General features: G+C 38.6%; 1 protein-coding gene and 1 long non-coding RNA gene across 2 annotated transcripts in view; one reads left to right on the top strand and one right to left on the bottom strand.

Annotated features, from left to right (window-relative positions):
- The window catches only part of adarb2 (adenosine deaminase RNA specific B2 (inactive)), a 238,513-nt gene extending 219,185 nt beyond the window's left edge, over window positions 1-19,328 (bottom strand). Inside the window, exon 1 of the mRNA XM_046846163.1 lies at window positions 18,945-19,328. Coding sequence (XP_046702119.1) covers window positions 18,945-19,044 — 100 coding nt within the window. The 5' untranslated portion in view covers window positions 19,045-19,328. The remainder of the gene's footprint in view (window positions 1-18,944) is intronic.
- LOC124383847 lies at window positions 14,418-15,904 on the top strand. Its single transcript, XR_006925283.1, has 2 exons — window positions 14,418-14,670; window positions 15,480-15,904. It is a non-coding gene; the product is annotated as an uncharacterized LOC124383847 (long non-coding RNA).
- Window positions 19,329-19,961: the final 633 nt, after the last annotated feature.

Here is a 19,961-nt window from a genome sequence, read left to right as displayed (position 1 = left end):
CAATCTCCCTTTTCTTTGTCTTTACTTTTTCTGCCTCCACACTTCATCCATCATCCTGTCCTTTTCTAAACTAGGACAGCAAGTCACCCCACCGCTTAACCCCTCTTTCCCTCCTCCTTCTTCTCTTGCTTCACTTGGCATCCATCTTCCCTACCGCACCTGCTGAAAGCCTCGGTTTCCCTGAAACCATGTAGTGCCTTGAGGGATCTGCTGAAGATAACCTAGCCTGATGACCCGGTGTAACGTCTTTAGGAAGGACATCATGTATGCACTACTTCTTAAGCCCCTCACCTCTTTGTAACCAAATTATCTCTTCCATATTCGTCATACCTCTGTCTGAATATCAATGCTCCACTTTTCCCCATTCCTCACCTGAGGGGGTATTCTGTATTACACTTCTGTACCCCCTCTTCCTTTCAAGCTGGACTCAGGACAAGGCAAGGTAAGAACTTCTGAGGTTAATCTGGACACAAGCAAGAACCTCCCGCATTCCTGCAGAATCTGTCAGAGATGGAGAAGTTGCAATTTCCCGGAAAGCACAGCACGTCCCTTCGGCTCTGGAGACAATAAGAGCCACAAAAGAATGAAGGTTGATAGGATGTCGACAATAAAACAAAAGGACCAAAGTCAGAGGCTCAATTAAATCACTAGCGACAGCGGCACATGTGGGACCAGAACCACCATGCGCCACTTGACTCCTTTCATTAGTGTGCACCAGGACTGGCAAGAACACTCGTATATATGTATATTTATAGTCTGATAACCAGCTGGAGAGTGGCGTCCTGCAAAGCTGCTTGGAGCTTTGTGATCTTGTCAAATAAAATCAGAAACACAAAAGGAGGTGACAAGCACTCAGGGTCTTTGTGCTGTTACAGGAAGAAACCAAAATAACTTGAGAACAGAACAACATTACAGCAGCTTCAGTAGACAGAAATCTGATCCAGTTCTACATTAATCGAGAAACAGAGATGGGCTAGTGGTGGTAATGTGTCAACCTTAATAAGCAATAGCTACTTTTGGAATTGTGTGCATTCTACAATAATCAGCCAATGAAGTCAAAATAGACAACACTTTGGCTGAATTGTTTAGCACTTAGAGCGATTCAATAAAAATAAAAAACCTCAGTTAAAAACCTCAGAGTCCAAAGGGCAGTGGGATAAATGATGAGTGGTTCTTGGCAAGGGTGGTGGTGATTCAGATCAAGAGCTGTGCAATGGTTTGGGCTGACTCACTTCAATGAAGGTTGACAACTGAAGAAGAAAGGAGAGGTGTCTGCAAGACATGTAAAATTAGAGGTTTAGTGACTGGCCTGCCAATTGTCAGACTAATTAAAAAATTGCTAATTATAACGCGTTTTACTTCGAATAATCATTGGGCTATAAAGTCCTGGCTGTCAGGTGTAAACAAGGCGTGCGACTGCAGTGGGGGGAAATCAATGGACATCTGTTCATTTATCTCAGGCAGAGAACCAAATTGAAAATGGATTGCCCAATGCGCCACAAATCTGCATTGTGATAAAGGAGCAATAAATCGCAACACCTGCTTAGTGAACGATAATTACCATTCCGGCAGCAGGCCCCATGGCCCTCTACGTACCGCCAATGAAGAATCAAACTGCAATCTTTAGCTGGTTGGGAGATTGTAAACCAGGAGAATTTGTAGGTGCAGCCGAGGCAGGGCCGGACAGGATGCCTTCAATCACGGCGAGAAATTCTTCAGGTGGTGAACTGGGTTCTTCATTATGGAACTCTAATGAGTCAAAATGAGACAATAAATCCATTCTGCCGCCTGCCTGGCTGTGGAGTCTCTGACCTAATGATATTACATTTTAGTCTTTCAGCAGAGCGCCAATTGGTGTTTCCCCTGACATGTTTCTAGAGATTGCTTTAAATTTATAGCAGGAAGCACCCGGGCAGATGCACCCAGACTTAAATTCACTAAGGACAATGTCTCTAAAAACCGCCAAATGGGTTTCCTCCACCCTTTTTTTTCTGCATTTTTATCCAGAATCCTTGACATACATCTTATATGTTCAGGATGAACTGAAAACAGGCCATTTTTGGAAATGATGTGTACAAATTCAGTAAAATGATGTACTCATTCTGCATTGCTGTGAATAATTAAGTGAATTAAGTGAATTGTGTCTATCAACAGAAAAAAAAACCCAGATCACTACTAAAATTTTATATTTTGTCAGATTAGTTTGGTTAATGTAATATTTCTTCTGATAATTAATAAAAAGAAAAAAAATATTACGACATTAATAACCATTATATATCATGTTCATTTAGAGGAACTTAAATAAATGGAGCATCCCCCGCTTTTGGGAACTCACAGCTAAATATGATCCACCTAACTTTAAATGGTAACAGTTCCTGACAATTTTTTTATATGTATCTTTGGAAAGAAGACACTTTGGGCTTTATTCTCTATCATCCAGAGTTTAAAATGCTCAAAAGCTTATAGACACTGGAGTGCTTTTTTATATCATATATTTAAATGCATGAAATAAGTCCTGGAGCAATCCAGAAAAGTGATGCAATTCAGAGAAAAAAAAACATGTCTCATTAGTTTGTATTTCAAATTTGGAAAGTAAATAATCCAATTAAACAAAATATTAAATTTTATCATTGTGATGGTGAAGTCTTTTTGTAACAAAAGGTTTAATTCAAATTTATTAAAGTTTTTTTTCCCCCCTTTGGAACAAAAAATGACTACCAGATTTTGGGCAACATGACAAGTTTTGTTTTCTGTATAAAATAGAGAAAACACAGTGGTGAAGGAATAACTTTACAGCTGCTAAGTAATAGCAAGAACTCGTAAATTGTACAATAAAAGCAACTTATATTCAGATCCCAATTATTCACTCTCACTTTACACACACGAACACTGCACATTACATTCTTTTTCTTTTCTTTCTTTTTGAATTGGAAGTGGTAGCTCAGTGGTTAAGGTGCTGGGTTACTGATCGGAAAGGGTCAGGGGTTCGAGCCCCGGTATCGCCAAGGTGCCACTCGTAGGCCCTTGAGCAAGGGCCTTAACCCTCTGTGTGCTCCAGGGACACCGTTTCATGGCTGACCCTGTGCTCTGACCCCAGTTTCCGAGCAAGCTGGTATATGCTAAGAACAAATTTCACTGTGCTCTAATGTATATGTGACAAATAAAGGCTATTCTAATTGGCAGTTGCAATCTTTTTTATGAAGCATTACCTTTCAATATTGTATATTTAATTTTATTTTCCTCACGGGCTCAATAAAGTATATCGAAGTCTAATACTTCTAAAGGAATGTAGACTGTGCATGAAGAGAATAACGCATGGCAGTATAATACATATGAGAACATGTATGTAACACTCCATTTCCCAGTGGTGCAAATAAATTCAGGTCATATCAAACTATATCACACTATACTGTGCTTGATTATTTTCCTATAACCACACACACCCCTGTGTTTTATCCAGTACATTACAGATGGACATATTGACGGTCTAGCACTCTTGTGTTTACTGACAATTTATCTTCTCAGCTTTCAGCGAAATGACAACTTACACCGTGTTATTCACCTCATAGCGATCTTTCTCTCTGCCTCTCAGCCCTGTGACACCATCGAGAGATAAAAGGAATGAGAAAAAAAAACTGTAAGCCGAGAATAAATCATGGTTGGTTAGATACAGGAGTTTTGTTTAGTTTGAGCCGTACAGCTGTGGCTGAATTTCTACAGCAATCTGCCTACGTGTGCTGGTTCGTTTTAATGGAGTATCCATGTGGTTGAATCTCAGCCCGAATGCATGAACGACACAAACGTAATTTCTCCGATAGAGACATGGAGAGAAAACGGAGACAAAAAAGTAATAGATCATTAGTTCTTGCAGCTTTTACTCCCGCCGTTTGCGAGGCCCGAATCTTCGTTCGCATGAACACAAAAATCTGTCTCCCGGTTCGCTTTCACCCTACACATGTTAATATTCCCAGCTGCCATCCATCTCGCACTTGTGAAAAATCATGATTTTGCATTTAGCAGCATCTGACAAGCTTATAATCATAATGATCATTCAGATCCAAGATTGGAGTTGGGGAGAGGGGGGGCTTGAAAAGATGTTAAGAGTCTGCGAGATTGCTACTGAAGGGAAATATGCAACAAAATTAAAGACATCATTCACGCAGAGACAAGGATATTACAAAACTTACATCATGTCTGCTTAAGCCTCAGTGAATCACACGAGATTTGCGGGCTTGTCGAGAGGCCTGCGATGCGAGGTACGCACACAAACATCATCAGAGCCCAAGCCACGGGAGTGAATTGTGCTCCTGTCACAAGCCCTTCTCGACGACACTTAAACAACAAGCAGACATAGATTAGTCATGTTAGGAGCTCCATCTGCCTCTGAGTCCCTCTCTCTCACTCACGCCTTCTATATCTCTCTCGACCCAAACTCCTGCCAGGGTCTTTCATGTCGGGCTCAGCTCAGGTAGGTGAGAGATTCCTGGTGCACTCGTTGCTCTTGGCAGGCTCCTTTGTGTTCCTCAGAGTCGGAGCGCATAGAGCTCGATAAAGAGCCACGCATTACACGTGCGCTCCTTTCGCTTTTCGTTTTCAGCGTGGGCAACAACACCCGCTAAGCTTCCCATTCAATATGGAGTAATGAGAGGGACAAAAATACCTTCTCCAGTAACCACTCCAGTGCACAAAGTCTCCCTCAAGCAAACTTCTATCCACCTGGCCTGCTTTTACTGCTGCCTTTTTCCTTTTTATGTACAGGCTAACTGTTAAACATATATTAGAGAGCAGAAAGTTAAGTACCATCTTCCTGTATGTTATTCCCTCTCTTTCTCTCTCTCTCTCTCTCTCTCTCTCTATTTCTGTACATCATTCTATCCCTATCTAACTAGCAAGGGTTTTTTTTTCTCTTCTTTCAGTCTCTTGACAGGTAAGGGGACAGAAGGAAAAGGTGACAAGAAGATAATAGCTGCTGCTGGCTTCATCACTGTGTTCTGATGTGTGTGTGTGTGTGTGTGTGTGTGTGTGTGTGTGCGTGCGTGCTGATGCTGAGAGAATGGTTTAAAAACCAAGAACTATATTTTAAACAATATTTTGGGGCTTATACAGTTCTCTCAGATGATCCTTAAAAAATGTGAGATATCTATTAAATTTTATGCAAGAATCCAAAAATGTCACTGATCCACACTTCTGCCATGAGAAGAGACAAACGTTCCCGTTCCCATTCCAATTTTTATCTACATTCTGACACACACACACACACACACACACGCAGATATATGCAGACACACGCACACACACACACACACACATACATATATATACACACACACACACACACACACACAAGACTTTCTCATCTGTCTCTGGCCTGAACTCGATCATTTCCCTGAACAGATTCTGCTGTGTCTGTGTTTTTATGCCATTAGCGAGGGACTGGAAATTTCTGGAACACATCATTAGGTTTGTCACACATCTTAGCCTCACACCCCGCCGTTTCTCCAGGAGACCGATCTGACGACTGGGAAAGGAAAAGGAAAGATCCATGAGACGAGAACGAGGTAGACGGTACAGTGAAAATGTTTACGGAAAACAAATCAGGAAACAACAATAAGACTAACATTTAACACCTAAATCAACAAGCCATGGAAGGACTGATTGCGTTGAAATGATGCTCAGTTTTATGATGCTCAGAATTAGTCTTACAGGTTGCAATTATATATATATGTATATAATTTGGCTTATAGAAATAATATATTTTCACCAGTATGAGTTTTTCTCTGGCCGATTAGTAATCAGGGTAGCCGATGGCTGATATACAATGTAGATTTTTTTGCCCGATTTGTTTTTTTCCCCCCTTTATTAAATAATTGTATTTTATTAATAACACGTGATACAGAAAATTTAACATTTATTGAACAACACGCACCTCTCCAATCAGTGCACCTTTTAGCAGATTTTGGTTCCCGTAACTACCTTTAGCCTAAACTACTGCTGGTTAAACACTCCAAACAATACAGTTCCAAAAAAGTCCTCTCATTCTCTCTCCAAATATTATTCACATTCTCTCTTCACTCTACACGTTATACTCAAGCCGACTCGATTGACTCCAGTCGCACAGAATCAGTTGTTTCTCAGGTGATTCTGTGTGTCGAATCAGCGGCGGAGCTCAGCGACGAGAAAGAGAATCCAATTGGCTAATTAGCTTAGCAAAAAAATAAATAAATAAATTTGTCATTCTTGCTCTTGTCTTTGCAATTTAGCAGACATGATTGAAGAACGCGACACGAATCGCGGCAGGTAGAAATTCTATATGAAATATAAATATAAAATAATATAAATAAATATATTTGCTATATATTTACTTTATTAACTCTTCTATTTGCAGCACAATCGGCCGATGCCAAAATTTGGTACATAAATCAGTTTTAAAGTCACAGTTCGGTTTAATTTTAGTTTGTGAACATGAAGAGTTTACATTTTTTTTATTGATATAAAATGCCTGTTTGGTTAAATTATATATTAAATTATATTTAAATTATATAAAACAGAATAAATGAAATTAATGGAATACACTTTTTATTATATTGATTAAACTGAGTACTCAATTACAGTGAAACAAATTAAATTGATTACATAAATTTATATATATAATAAATGAAAAAATGAAAAAAGTTTGGGTAATGCAGGTGTGTGTGTGTGTGTGCATGTGTGTGTTTTACATCTAATATTCAATTTTCTAAAGATATGATGTACTTAACTGTTCTACTTATTTCAGCATACTTTAACAAATTTCTTCATTCTTTCCATGATTCATTTATTCACTCCCTCAATATGTGGAATTTTCAGGATTTTCTTTTTTTAAGAGAAATTCTTAAAGATGAACATAAAACACTAAAGAATTATATATACACATACATACATACATATATATATATATATTATATAATTATATACACATACACACAACAGTGGTTCTTCTTTAAGCTGCTACCCTTAGGGTCTGACACAGTGGTATATGTCTCTATATATTTTCATATATAACCCTAACCCTGACCCTATATTTTTATTTATTTATTTTTTGCCCAGGAAACTTAGTAAACTCTTGTTAGAGCAATAGAGTGATATATGATTATATTTAGGTAAAGTGTTTCAGTATGCTTTTCTGAGACATTATTCCTGTCTATAAATTATACATAATTTATTAATAGGACTTAATTGCACCAATATAATAAATAAATAAATATAATAGACATTTAATTGTTAACTAAAGCAACTGTTTAAAACTTGGTACTAAATACTAAAATGGTCACCAATTCCATACGTCCATCCATCAGTCTATCCATCCATCCATTTATCCATCCATCTATTTTGGGCGAAGAAAAGTCTTCAGGAAACAGTATTATGTTTGGTCCTTTCTCAGTGACAAGCTGCCTCATTTACCTTATAATCCTCAAAAGAAAGTTATTTATACCTGTTTATCTATTTACTAAAATTTATGTAGTTATTAAATGAAACTCTTTTGGATGTAAACCTACTGCACTGCTGGAAGTTTGAAAACAAACCCAAATGCCATGATACATAGAGTGTCCAGTAAAAATGCTTTTGGATCCGTCTGTGACTGATAATTATTTATTGTTGATCATTACACTTAAATATAATGATTTATCAGATGATTCAAAGCAAATGATCATTATGGCAGCATCAAATCCAGTCCAATCCTGTACAAACTAATCCAATCCAAATTAAATTATCAGAATATTAACCCCTGAGATTGTTAGAGGAAAAAACCCTCAATTACGCTGTTAAAAAAAAAAATTGCGGGTTGCCAAATATTCACTACTGTTAACACTAGCTAAATGTTCACTTTTCCTAGATTTGTTTTTGCAAATACGCTCAGAGTCATTGAGAGAGACATTAAAAACACAACAATGGTATGAAATGTTGGTCAGTGACTCATGAAATGACTGCTGGGTTAATATTCTCTGTTATTGCTATTGAAAAAAAAGAGGAAAAATGTCTTGCATGCTGCAATATTATGCAGTTTTCAGCTTGGCAGGTTCATTTCCTTGTGCTAGCTTTGATATGGCTTTTGAATGGGCACAAAATTTCAGTCAAGCGCCCTCTACACACGCCCCTTCACCCACACACACACACACACACACACACACACACACACACACACACACACACACACACACACATACATTGTTGCTTTCTATAGCTTACTTTAAGCATGTTGATGAAGTCTCTCAGGTCTCTCACATCCTCCAGCTCTTTATAAAGAACATTAAGAGCATCAAACCTGGAATGTGTAAAGCTCTGCTTTATACCTCAAAGTAAGCTGTTTGGAAGAGGGGAGACACGGACATGGAGGGCAGACATGCCACTGCATATGAAACTCAAATACATGGGCGTATCAAGACTATTGGAAATGAGACAACGTTGCTAAGTGGTGAATAAAACACTTGATGTGAGTAATGGAAAATAACCAGCACCAGGGTGGTGTGATGTGATGCAATGCGGTGTAGCTTGACACAAAGTGAAGATAACATTTACTATCTAGATTGGATTGTTTCCTGTAAAAAGTGTCCATTAAAGAAGAACTACGATGATTAGTCGTCTTTAGTTGCATTGTAGAATGCTGTAGAATGTTCAGGAAACAAGCTAGTTCCTGTTATCCCTTAAAGGAGATGGAAATAGTCATTAAGGCACCAGTATGTGTTTAATCTTGCCTTCTTAAAGCTACAGATAAATCAATTCATTCATTTATTAAGAAATACAGAATCTTTTCAGATTTTTGTCAAGACGAAATCAAGTGCAGGTACAAGAATATGAAGAACAAGGCACTGGAGGTCTGTGATATTTCTGCTGTTTGTGTTTTTCTATTGTGATCAATTGTGTACTTAGGTGTTCGACTAACCAGAGCAGGATCATGTGGGCTGGTGGGAGTCCATGAGGCAGATGGGATATTGATGAGATAATTTACAAACCACAGGCATATGTTTTTGTAAAAACCTTTCCTTTCTGGTTAAATTATCAGATTTATCCATGTCTCTTACAAAACTCTGACAACATCAGAGGGGTTTCCAGTTATTGACCTGACAGTTACAATAATAATGTCACAAAGTTGTATTTCTGCCTCAGACATTCTAACACACTTGAGAAAACAGGAATCATCAGAATGTTCTTGACTTTCAAAGCGCCATATTTTAGACCATCAGTGTATTAGTGCCATTCAGTGAATGAGATTAAAACACCAGATTCCTTCGAGTTGTGCTGCATGTAAAGGAGCGGCACAGCTGCAGGAATGCTTTAATCAGATTTAAACCATATAGGCACAATTGTAGCCACAAACAAGCGGAAGGCCAGATCATTTCTAAACAAGATTTCAAACCACAAATACCAGCGTAAATGCAGGCAAGCAGGCTGGATACGTTAGAACAGAGCAGCACAGATACTTCATAGTACAGTACCGTATTTTCCGGACTATAAGCCGCTACATTTTTTCCCACTCTTTGAACCCCGCGGTTTAAACAACGAAGCTAATATATGGATTTTCCGGGGTTTTTCCCAGTTTCACAAGCTTCAAGCCTAAAAACTGAACCCCATAACATAAGACCAATGAAATTGCGGAACGGGTTCAGGTGAACCAATGAAACTCTTTATATTAAATCAGATGCCTCCCACTGAATCGGGCCGCACCACATCATAAATATGGATGATGTTCCTCTGACGTTTGATCTGCCGCTCATTTGCACAGTCTACAGGAAATGCGAATCATTAAACACGCTGAAAACAACCGGGCATGAAAACACACTTCACCTGTGTTCTGAGCTGCACGGCATCGGGAGAAAAGCTTCACAGATGGTGATTTTTAAACGCACAATGATGCCAAAAGATAAACTCTCAAGAGGAATAGTTGTGAAAGGAAGGAGGAAGACAGTGAACAATGACTTTCTTGGTAGGCTACTGTTTGGATACAAGCCGTGTAACAGACACTGTCTTTAATTAAAGCCTGTGTAAAGTTCATTAGTTTCAGTGTAGACACCTGCGGCTTATAGACAGGTGCAGCGTATTTATGTTTAAAATCTTTGTCAAATTCAGTGGGTGTGGCTTATATTTGGGTGCACTTAATAGTCCGGAAATTACGGTATATAAAAATATCTACAACTATACAACAAACATTAAATGTTCAACTGTCCAGTGCTGCATCCTAATTCACGAATGCTATCTATCCTAATATATAGCATCTGAGATTAGAATGAATGTGTACCAATTGTTGAAATCCTCACAAGTATCCTAAAAGTACTCAGGATAATGTAAGATTTTCAAAGAATAAAATTGTGCGCATTGGTCCAACTTGTACTGCTCCCAATGTCTCTATGCACAATGGAAGAATTTCGTGAGGAATTTGTCATCGTGAGTGTTCGCTACAAAGAATTCACCAGGAAAACATGACAAACGAGTGGATGATGCGAATTCAGTATTTGAGTTAAAGAACCTCAATTTTGAGCACCAAGTGACATTTTGAAGTGACTTGCAAAATGGATGGATATGGTGTAAAATCACTGCACAGTATATTGTATATTACTATATATACCATATATTATTACCTACTGCACCACTCACCCCTGTATATTTGGACCTCATACACTATTTATCATTCTGCTATTTATTGTAAATTAGGCCACATATGCACTTTTGTTTGGGTGCTAACTGCATTTCATGGCTCTATACCTGTACCTTGCACAATGACAAAGTTGAATCTAATCTAATCTAAAAGGGTAGAAATGTAATGGTGGGTCGTTCATGAACGATTCGTTCATTTTGAGTCCTTATTGTGATTTTCTCCTGCACGCGCACGAACAAAGCATCACAAAATCTTCATAGGTTATGAAACAGAATTTAGTTCACCTCTCGACTCTTTTAGTCAAAGTCGTTCATTCTTTTATCACGTGACTCCGATTGACGCTATGCAGTGCATTACACAGAAAACAGAATTTAATAGTCTCATCTCATGAGTCCTCTGGTCCGAGTGGTTCATTCTTTTTTCACGTGACTTCAATAGATGCTACACAATGAAATAGATCAGATCCGAATCTTGACATTATTATTACAAAAATGATGGAAGTCACGTGACAATAGAACTCATGACACGGAAGCAAAATATATTTTATCATAATTATAAATGTAATAACGTAATTGATTTTAAAGAACGAGATTTAAAGAAGTCACTAAAATGATCCGATCTTCTAATCACTACAGTGAATGAACAAAAGCTGAGAAGCAGCAATGAGAAGATCATTCATAGTGCCATGGTGTGTAGCCAGGCAACAACATTGTGTTCTGTTACATGATAGTATAAAGTGTTCGAGTTCTTCAATACGTTTTTGCTACATATTCAAATGTATGTACTTTTTATTCCTAGACAGAGTACACACTTTTAGTGCATAGTATAAGTGGGCAGAGAGAGACTCAGAAGACGTCCGTGGTGGACATATTTGTAGTTGTGGTGCATTCTGGGAAACCTAGCGTGACACAGGGGACATTGGGACAAAGGGACACCGATTTGGGCTGTGACGTGACGAGAAGAAACGTTTCAGTCTTTCAAATGATACAATTTTTTTTTTCTTTTCTGTACGGCACAAAAATAAAAGCATACAAATGGACAATTAAATCTTCTGTCAACAGGCTTAGGAAATGATTTTTTTTTTCTCAAATAAAATTGATACATGGCAAACTAGTGAGAATTTTAAATAAATGCCACAATGGCACTGCTATAAAATTCGAAGAGACGCCCAGAGTCAATAAAACGTTCATTACTTTGCATCGGATCAGACACAAAGCTAATACAGACAAAGATTGGTTTAAACACCTTATAAAGGATTTGCTCAATAAGCCTCATGTGCACACACACACACTCAAACACACACACACACTCACAGCCTGGAGGAGCTAGGAGAATCAATGGATGAGCAGGGATTTACTAGAGGGCATGAGGAGAGGAAAAAGAGAGAGAGAGAGAGAGAGAGAGAGAGAGAGAGAGAGAAGAAAAAAGAGTTATTTAATGTTCGTCGTCAGAGGAGTGATGAACCTAAACTACTGCAAAATACCTAATCTACTCAAACAGCCATAATCATCTACAAACCAAATCTCTCTCAGGGCACATCCTGCCAGCAACGCGCTGAGCTAACGCTTCTCTTACACACTGAGTCATGTTTAAATAACACCATCGTTTCATACACACACACACACACACACACACACACACACACACACACACACACACACACACACGGCAGCGAGCAGAGATACAGTCAGCTGCGTTAAGCAGTCTCTCGGCACTGCCTATTAAGATAAAGATGAAAAAAATAAAATAAAACATCAAGAGTACCTGGAGAAAGCGCTGTAGCTAAACAGATGTCTTGATTCTCTGCCTGCAGGCCGGATTTGTTATGAAACAAGGACAAGATGGTTAATAATCATTAGGAATTAACAGCTCATGCTGGAGAAATATGACGCCAGATCATAAAGTGTCAAAACAGTCTGCCAAAGAAATATGGCTGCACTCGGAGATGAATCATTGTTTGGTTTGGTTTGGTTTTTATTTTAAAAATGTATGAATGCATAGTTCACATATTTCACCAACCGGCTGCTGTGCTAGCATACGATTCTATTTTAGCGCATATTTAAATGTTAGCCGACATTGTATATATTGTGTCTACATCTATGGAGTTGCATTGTAGGAGATTTTACCCACACGAAAGCCTGCTATGTGTGAGAAAAGGGATTTTACAATTTATTTCTCACGAATTCCAGGAATTCAGGAGATTACTGAAATATTTTCAATTATTGCAACAACTAAATGTGATTTACTAATTTGTATTAACACGCGATTGATGCAGTGCTTATTTCTGGCAAAATTAAAACCTTCAACGCAGCACACAATTATTCACGATGTCCTTTCTTTATTCAGATATAAAAAAGAATAAACCACCGCAAAATTGTTTTAATCACTAAACATTTGTTTTGCTGATGCGCCATCTCTCAAATCAGCACCAAAATCCGTCATGATGCACGCATCCGTCAATTAAAACCGTCCGTGTGGAAACATAGCAAAAGGTCAGTTTGGTGTCCTGATGATTTACGTCATTTAAAACACCAGAATTATTATAAAACATTTGCATCCATATTTGCTCATGGCCATGCTGATTAGAGTTTTAAAAACTTGAAAAGTATCAATTTAAGATACATTTAGAACAGAGAAAAATGTTACCAATGATACCTTGATACAGTGGCCCTAGAGCACAAAGGGTTAAGAGCCTTGTTTAAGGGCCCCAAGAGTGGTGTGTAAGGTTGTGTGACTGTGTATTATATAATATATAATACACACACACATATACATACACATATATAATACACACTCACACACACACACACACACACACACACACACACACACACACACACACACACACACACACATATATATATATATATGAGAGAGAGAGAGAGAGAGAGAGAGAGAGAGAGAGAGATAGATAGATAGATAGATACATAGATAGATATATTTAAAAACACAATCCGAAAAATTATCAGTAGATATAAAATATGTTATACAGGCAAAAAAGGCTACATATATATGCTTTAGTATGGAATGCGATTCTTTGTCATCCTCATTTTTCCTGTATATGGGATCATATATAGAGTATTAGCTCGCCGTAATTACCCACATCCTTCAAAGAATTGTGTCACCAAATCACCCCCCACTCCATGAACAGAATGTGTCGCAGAATTAGCCTTATTTCATTGTGTCATGTCAGTGCTAGCTCATAAGCTTTGTTAATTGATTTGTGTCTCACAATGCAGTACAGTGCCAGTTTCTGCTTTCAAGATTCGGGTTCTGTAAATGCTCACTCTGTGTGTGTACAAGGTCAGACGGCCTTTCACGGATGCTAACGCTATTACGCTGTTGATCAACATGGACTAAGAATGCTAAGCAGGCTGGGAAGCTAATTTTCTTCATGCTAGTGCTTTTTAAACACAAAAAATAAAGATGTTAAGCTCATGAGGTAAATTGATTAGGATCTCAGGATGAATCGGAACAACATATAAGGATTAATTTTTAAATAAAGGGTTTATAGATAAAGCTTTCAGTATAAAAATGATGAAATTATTTGCTAACTTATGTTATTTGTGAGAAGGCCCTCGGTTCTTTTCCCCTCTGGTCAAACCCCAATCTGATGATTTCCTTTGTGTTATTGAGACGTTTTTCCTCACTAAACTTTCACAAAAATCCAGCAGCCATGTCTTTAAAAAGCCAAAGGGGCCTATTAAGAGATAATGACTAATTATGCTAATTTATAAAGTTGTGCTCTTTCCTTCCTTGGTCATTTTATCAGCCAGTCCTCCACAGGGAACGGCAACCATTCAATGTTAATAAGCATTTTTTTTTACCTCCCTGGACAAACGTCCAGAGGAGGACGCCGTGTCCTAAATCGAGGAGGATTTCACAGTTAATCAGGGAAGTGGCTGCAAAAGTCGACGCTGCAGCTGCAGCTGGTGCTGCTGATGACCTTCATTAACCTTTTAAATGCCAGCGGCACCTCGCACAAAAAGCCTCCTTATCAACAAAGGACACAAATAGACAGCCTTTTTCAAAAATTAAATGTAAGTATATCTGTATTTTTTTGCCTTTTGCTGTAAAATAGATCTAGTATTAGCTGGGATATTAGAAAAACACACACAGATGGATTCTGTTCATATGGAACACGTAGAAATGGTGACAATGGTGAAAATGTAGCAGCGAAGCAAGTTCGTTCTTTCTTGCATCTTACTGAGACGCAGCACTGATTCAGAAACGGAGACACGCCGAGGAAGCGGAGACAGCGTCTCCAATGAGACTACAAGCCAACACACACACACACACACACACACACACACACACTCTCTCACATACAGAGAAAGGTGTATATGACCGGTCTAACCAGCACAGCATGTCAAAACAAAGAAATCAAGCGCAGCTTTACAATCCTTCATGCTTCAACCATCACCGCGATGTCAGACAAATGACTGACCTTGACCTCCATCTTCGTGTGTGGTAAAAATCTTTGCAAAATGACATCTTTGAGCTAAGATTCGTCATTTTGTTTCTATCAGATCAAAATAATCAATGCGTCTAAAGTATCTCTAGGTTTGATTTGTATTCATGTAAACGCTCGTGTCAAAGCTGTCAACAAATACATTACTTTAGAACATATACAGAAATAATTGTGATGAAATAAATCCATACGTAGTGAAGACCACAGAAAACGTCAAGCTGGAGTTTAAATATTATGTATACCATTATTAAAAAGAAGTGACCATGTGACCTACCTTGTGACTGTGTGATTCCTAGGAAATGCTCACCAAATTGCCTAATTAGTCCTTTAATTAAAAACAAACAAACAAAAACTTTTTGTGCTCTAAATCGACACTAGATTTTCCATGACTCATTACGGTGTGAAATTGACGGTTGGCACAAACTCGCCGGGATCCACATTCGTTCTGAACTCCGGAACCGGAGAACCGGAGAACAACAGGAGCATGGCATTTCATCATGTGTGCAGCAAGTCCGCGAACGAGCGAGCAGCACAAGGGTCCGGCGTGTATACATTATTCGCTCCGGAGGTCAGCTGACATGCCGTCAGACGTGGACGAAGCACAAGGGTGAGTTCTGGACACATCTGCCATGAGAAGCTTCAGATCGGATCAATTTTATTCCAGTTACACAGCCAGGTGGGTGAAGAAACACTCGTCGAAACATATAGTATTTAGTTTGTTAGCTTTGTGGATGTTTTGTGGACATGATCAAGGACAAAACAGTTGACGAATTAGCATGAGGGCATATTAAAACCGTGACATGCTTTGTAGATTTTTTCATACTCCTCCTGCTGTTTTATGTGACTGGGCTTTTATTCCTAGGCATTTTTACAGCAATCTGGAGTATTAAAAAGATGCACTACATCAAAATCATGCCTTTTTTTGTCCATGTTGTATAACAGTGAAAATCTGAATTGTAATTTCTGATATATCCTCATAGCCATGTAGGAGTGTAAGTCATGTTTATGCAGCGTAATAAACAGCGGTGAATTATGTAAAGGTAAAGAGCGGACGTCCTACATGTACCTCTTTGCCTGATGATTTAAGCTCCGGTAATCTGTCCTGATAGACCGTGCAGACACCACTGAAAGGTGTGATGTCAAGTTAGTTTTGTACATTTTATACTATTTGCACTATGATTATACTTTTACCGCTTCCACTTCCAATCAGGTAGAAATAAATGTGCTTACATCTGATTCGGGTTTGCATACTGTAGATTGTAATGTCGCTCTAATCTGTGGGATTTGTTTAGGCATCGAATGCATTAAAGTGCACAGTGTCAGAATAATCCAAAGAAAAAAAACACAACAAAACATCAGCCACACAGGACTGTAAACGCAATTGATTCAGCTCTGGGAAAGCCTAAAGTTTATTATAATAGCACTTAGATTTATCCTTTCCATCTTCATTATGGCAGATTAGAGCGAGGGGGGCGGGGGTTAAAACAAAAGCTCTGACGTCACACGGCTTTGTGAAATTAATTGCATCGCCGTCTCGCGCGCTTGCTATGGTTCCGATAGGAATCTGAATCGCAGTGATAATGTCATGTAACGGAGTGATAAAAAAAAATGCTGAGTGGTGTTTTTTTAAACTGAGATGTCAGAAAAATGCTGGGGTTCTAGAGAAGTGTGTGTGTAGTTATTAAATGAATGAATGAATGACTGAAGAAAAGCAGGATGGAAAAAAAAGGAAAGAAGGAAGAAATTTCATAATGTGAAAACTTAGTGAATTTTGCCGTTTTGGAATCTCCGAGTGTAAAGTACGCCGGAAACGGTCATCATCAGAGCTCATCAGCTTAGCTGGAAAATTGGCACACACACACACACACACACACACACACACACACACACACACACACATGCACAATGTTCATATGCAATGCCTAATGCTCTGTGACCATTCTTGTCGCTTCCATTATGTAAATACATTTGACTCAGCACTGCACTTATCGTTCTTCTCTCAATTACACAGGTTATTAATATCAGGGGTTACAAGAACAGCCTTAGGATAAATAATAATAATAATAATAATATTAAGGCTAATAATAATAATAATAATAATAATAATAATAATAATAATAATAATAATAGGTTCAACTGACAGCATGCTTTTTCATCCCAGTCGCTTTTTTCAAACGTTTGGGTTTGTTTTTTATTTATACACCTGACACATCCGCTGACATGTGACACACAAATTTAAGTGAATCATTTAACATTTCCTGCTTGGAAGTGTGTGTATGAAGAAAAAAGAATGTGTATTACAATTGAAACAAACAGTGAAGCAGAGTATTGATGGTGTTCCCCAAAACACAATCGAGATCAAATTCTATTTCCATTTTCTTGGAAAATAAAAAAAGCCGATAAAAATGCGAACAGAGAAAATAAGAGCAGTGAACACACTCCTGCCAGTCAATGTGAAGGAGATACAGAGGTGGTGTGTCTGGGAGCAGGAGGTCTGATCACCAACACGTTATCAGCCCCAAGGGTCTGTCACAATGGGCGATAAGCAACTGTCTCACACACACACACACACACACACACACACACACACCTGTCACGGTGAACGCAGAAGTGTCCCTGATACCCAGACGCCCTCGTTTATTACCACTGCCACCGCAGAGAGCTGAAGAAGCACAACGGCTGCCGTCACTCACCTCGAGCCTGGGCTTCGTTTACTCCTCAGCGCTTGTGATGAAATTTCCGAGGTGATCACGCAACAAGGTGGCAAGCAAAGTGGACAGATAACGGAGGGGTGAAAAAAAGAGCATTCTGCAATGCCGTGCAACAAGTTTAGTTTGTTATTTTTTTGGTGTCTTTGTTTGTTTTTCTGTCGAATGCATTGATTGCCGAGAAGTAATAATAGTAGTAATAATAACAAAAATATATATAAAATGACATTGTTAAACAAAAAAAACCTTTTTCCAAATCCATTTAAAAATAATCAACTTATGCATACTATACTTAAGAACTATAAGACGTGCATGTCCACATGCTTTTATTTCCGTAACCTGCTGTATATCGACATCAGATGTCCTTGCATTGAACATGTTTGACCTTACAGTCTCAGACATCCTAATGAGCCCTAATGTGATCTCCAATCTGAAAACTGCTCTCTTACAGCAACACGTTACAGGGGACAATGGAAACAGACTACTGGTGATGCAGGACACGACCCCTGTCCCCTGTTTAAACTGTGCATGGGTAGTTTGGTGTGGCAGTGTGATATGACAGAGTCGTATAAGCGATTATAAAGGATGAAAGTGACATAATGGGAATAAAAGGAGCGTGAGGGCGGACACATTACGCACCGAGATGCGAAATTACGCACAGTGCGTCTTGCGCATCTGGACCTAAAAACGCCTGATGTCTCCCTCGATGTTTCGGTGCACAAAAAGAATACAGAAAACTCAGTCTTAATAGAATGTGGTCGTTTTTTTGGTTGTAAAAATTAAAAAGTGTGTATAAAAGATATAGAAAGAAAAAGGGAATAAAGCAGAAGAGCATGGATGCGTTGCGCGCAGGACACCATCGCACCGGCACAGAACACACACACTCACACACACGCGTGCGCGCACACATATACACACATACACACTTAAGAAAAGAATAAACGACTAAATTCATTATATTAAAACAAATAAAATATACTGATAATATGCCAGGATTGTGGGAGCGGAATGCTTGGATGAACTCCTGCTCTAAATGAATGACAATAGTGCGAATGACCTATAGCTTTAGGAAAGGTTTTTAAAAAGAAAGAAAAGAAAAAAAGAAATAATAAATGAAAAAAAAAATTGATTTTACCTTTGCGCTTGGATCTTCTCCTCCTTCTGCGTTTAAACTTGCACCTGATCTGGCCGCTTCCCGCACCGCCGCCGCTGCTGCCGCCGAGGATTGAAGCCATCACAGCGGATCGGGACAAGTTGATATGCTCGGGGGGTTTTAATGGATTTTTTTGGGGGGGCTGCAAAAAAATAAAACCACGAAAAAACTTGTTTAGGATCGTTGAGCGCGATGCATCAGTGGAGCTCTCTAACGCATCAGCTCAGTCTCGCTGCTCCTTGTCCTCACTGCTTCACCCCTGCGCGCAAATGCCTCTCTAAACTAACCCTCTCTAAACTAACCCTCTCTCCACATTCGCATCTCACTCGGGTTAAAGCCGTGTGCTGTGCTCCCAAACGCTTTCAGCTTTTCTGCATCTCACCTACTGATTCTTTTTTTCTGTTTGGAGAAGCTCCACCATCTCCATCCAATCACATCGATCTAGATCTGAATATTCAAATTATTAACCAATCAGAACCCTAGGATCGATGTGACATCATAGTCATCCAGCCGGAGCTCCATCTAGAGCCCCGCCTCTTTCAAGAAAAAGGTGAGACTGAAAGGTATGGAAAAGTGTGTCTCAAGATATTCAATGCCTGTTCATATACTCTCTGGAAAATAAAAAATAAAAATATAAAAAATTGTCCTGGTTTTATTGCTGTAAAAGAAATCTATAATGGTTTTAATGATCCATGTGGGTCTGGTATAGTAATTTGGTAATTTGATACCTTTTATTGATTTCAGGATGTGTAAATATAATCAGGGACATCTGGACAATAAGCAATAAGTTTCTACAATAGTTTGTTTGGTTTGATCATTTTTGATTTAATGACATTTGCAAACACACTACACAATGCAAACCATCTGGTAATAATCTGAACGGCTGATACAGTAGTTTTTAATGGTATTTTGTAGTGGAAACCATGTTCATATACACTATGCTGGAAAAAAAACAAAAACAAAAACAAGAATATGTCCTGGTTTTATGGTTATAAAATC

This window comes from Silurus meridionalis, chromosome 4 (assembly GCF_014805685.1).
Source record: "Silurus meridionalis isolate SWU-2019-XX chromosome 4, ASM1480568v1, whole genome shotgun sequence".
NCBI classification, from domain to species: Eukaryota; Metazoa; Chordata; class Actinopteri; order Siluriformes; family Siluridae; genus Silurus; species Silurus meridionalis.
The sequence above is the reverse complement of the archived record's forward strand: the minus strand, read 5'-3'. Positions and strand labels throughout refer to the sequence as shown.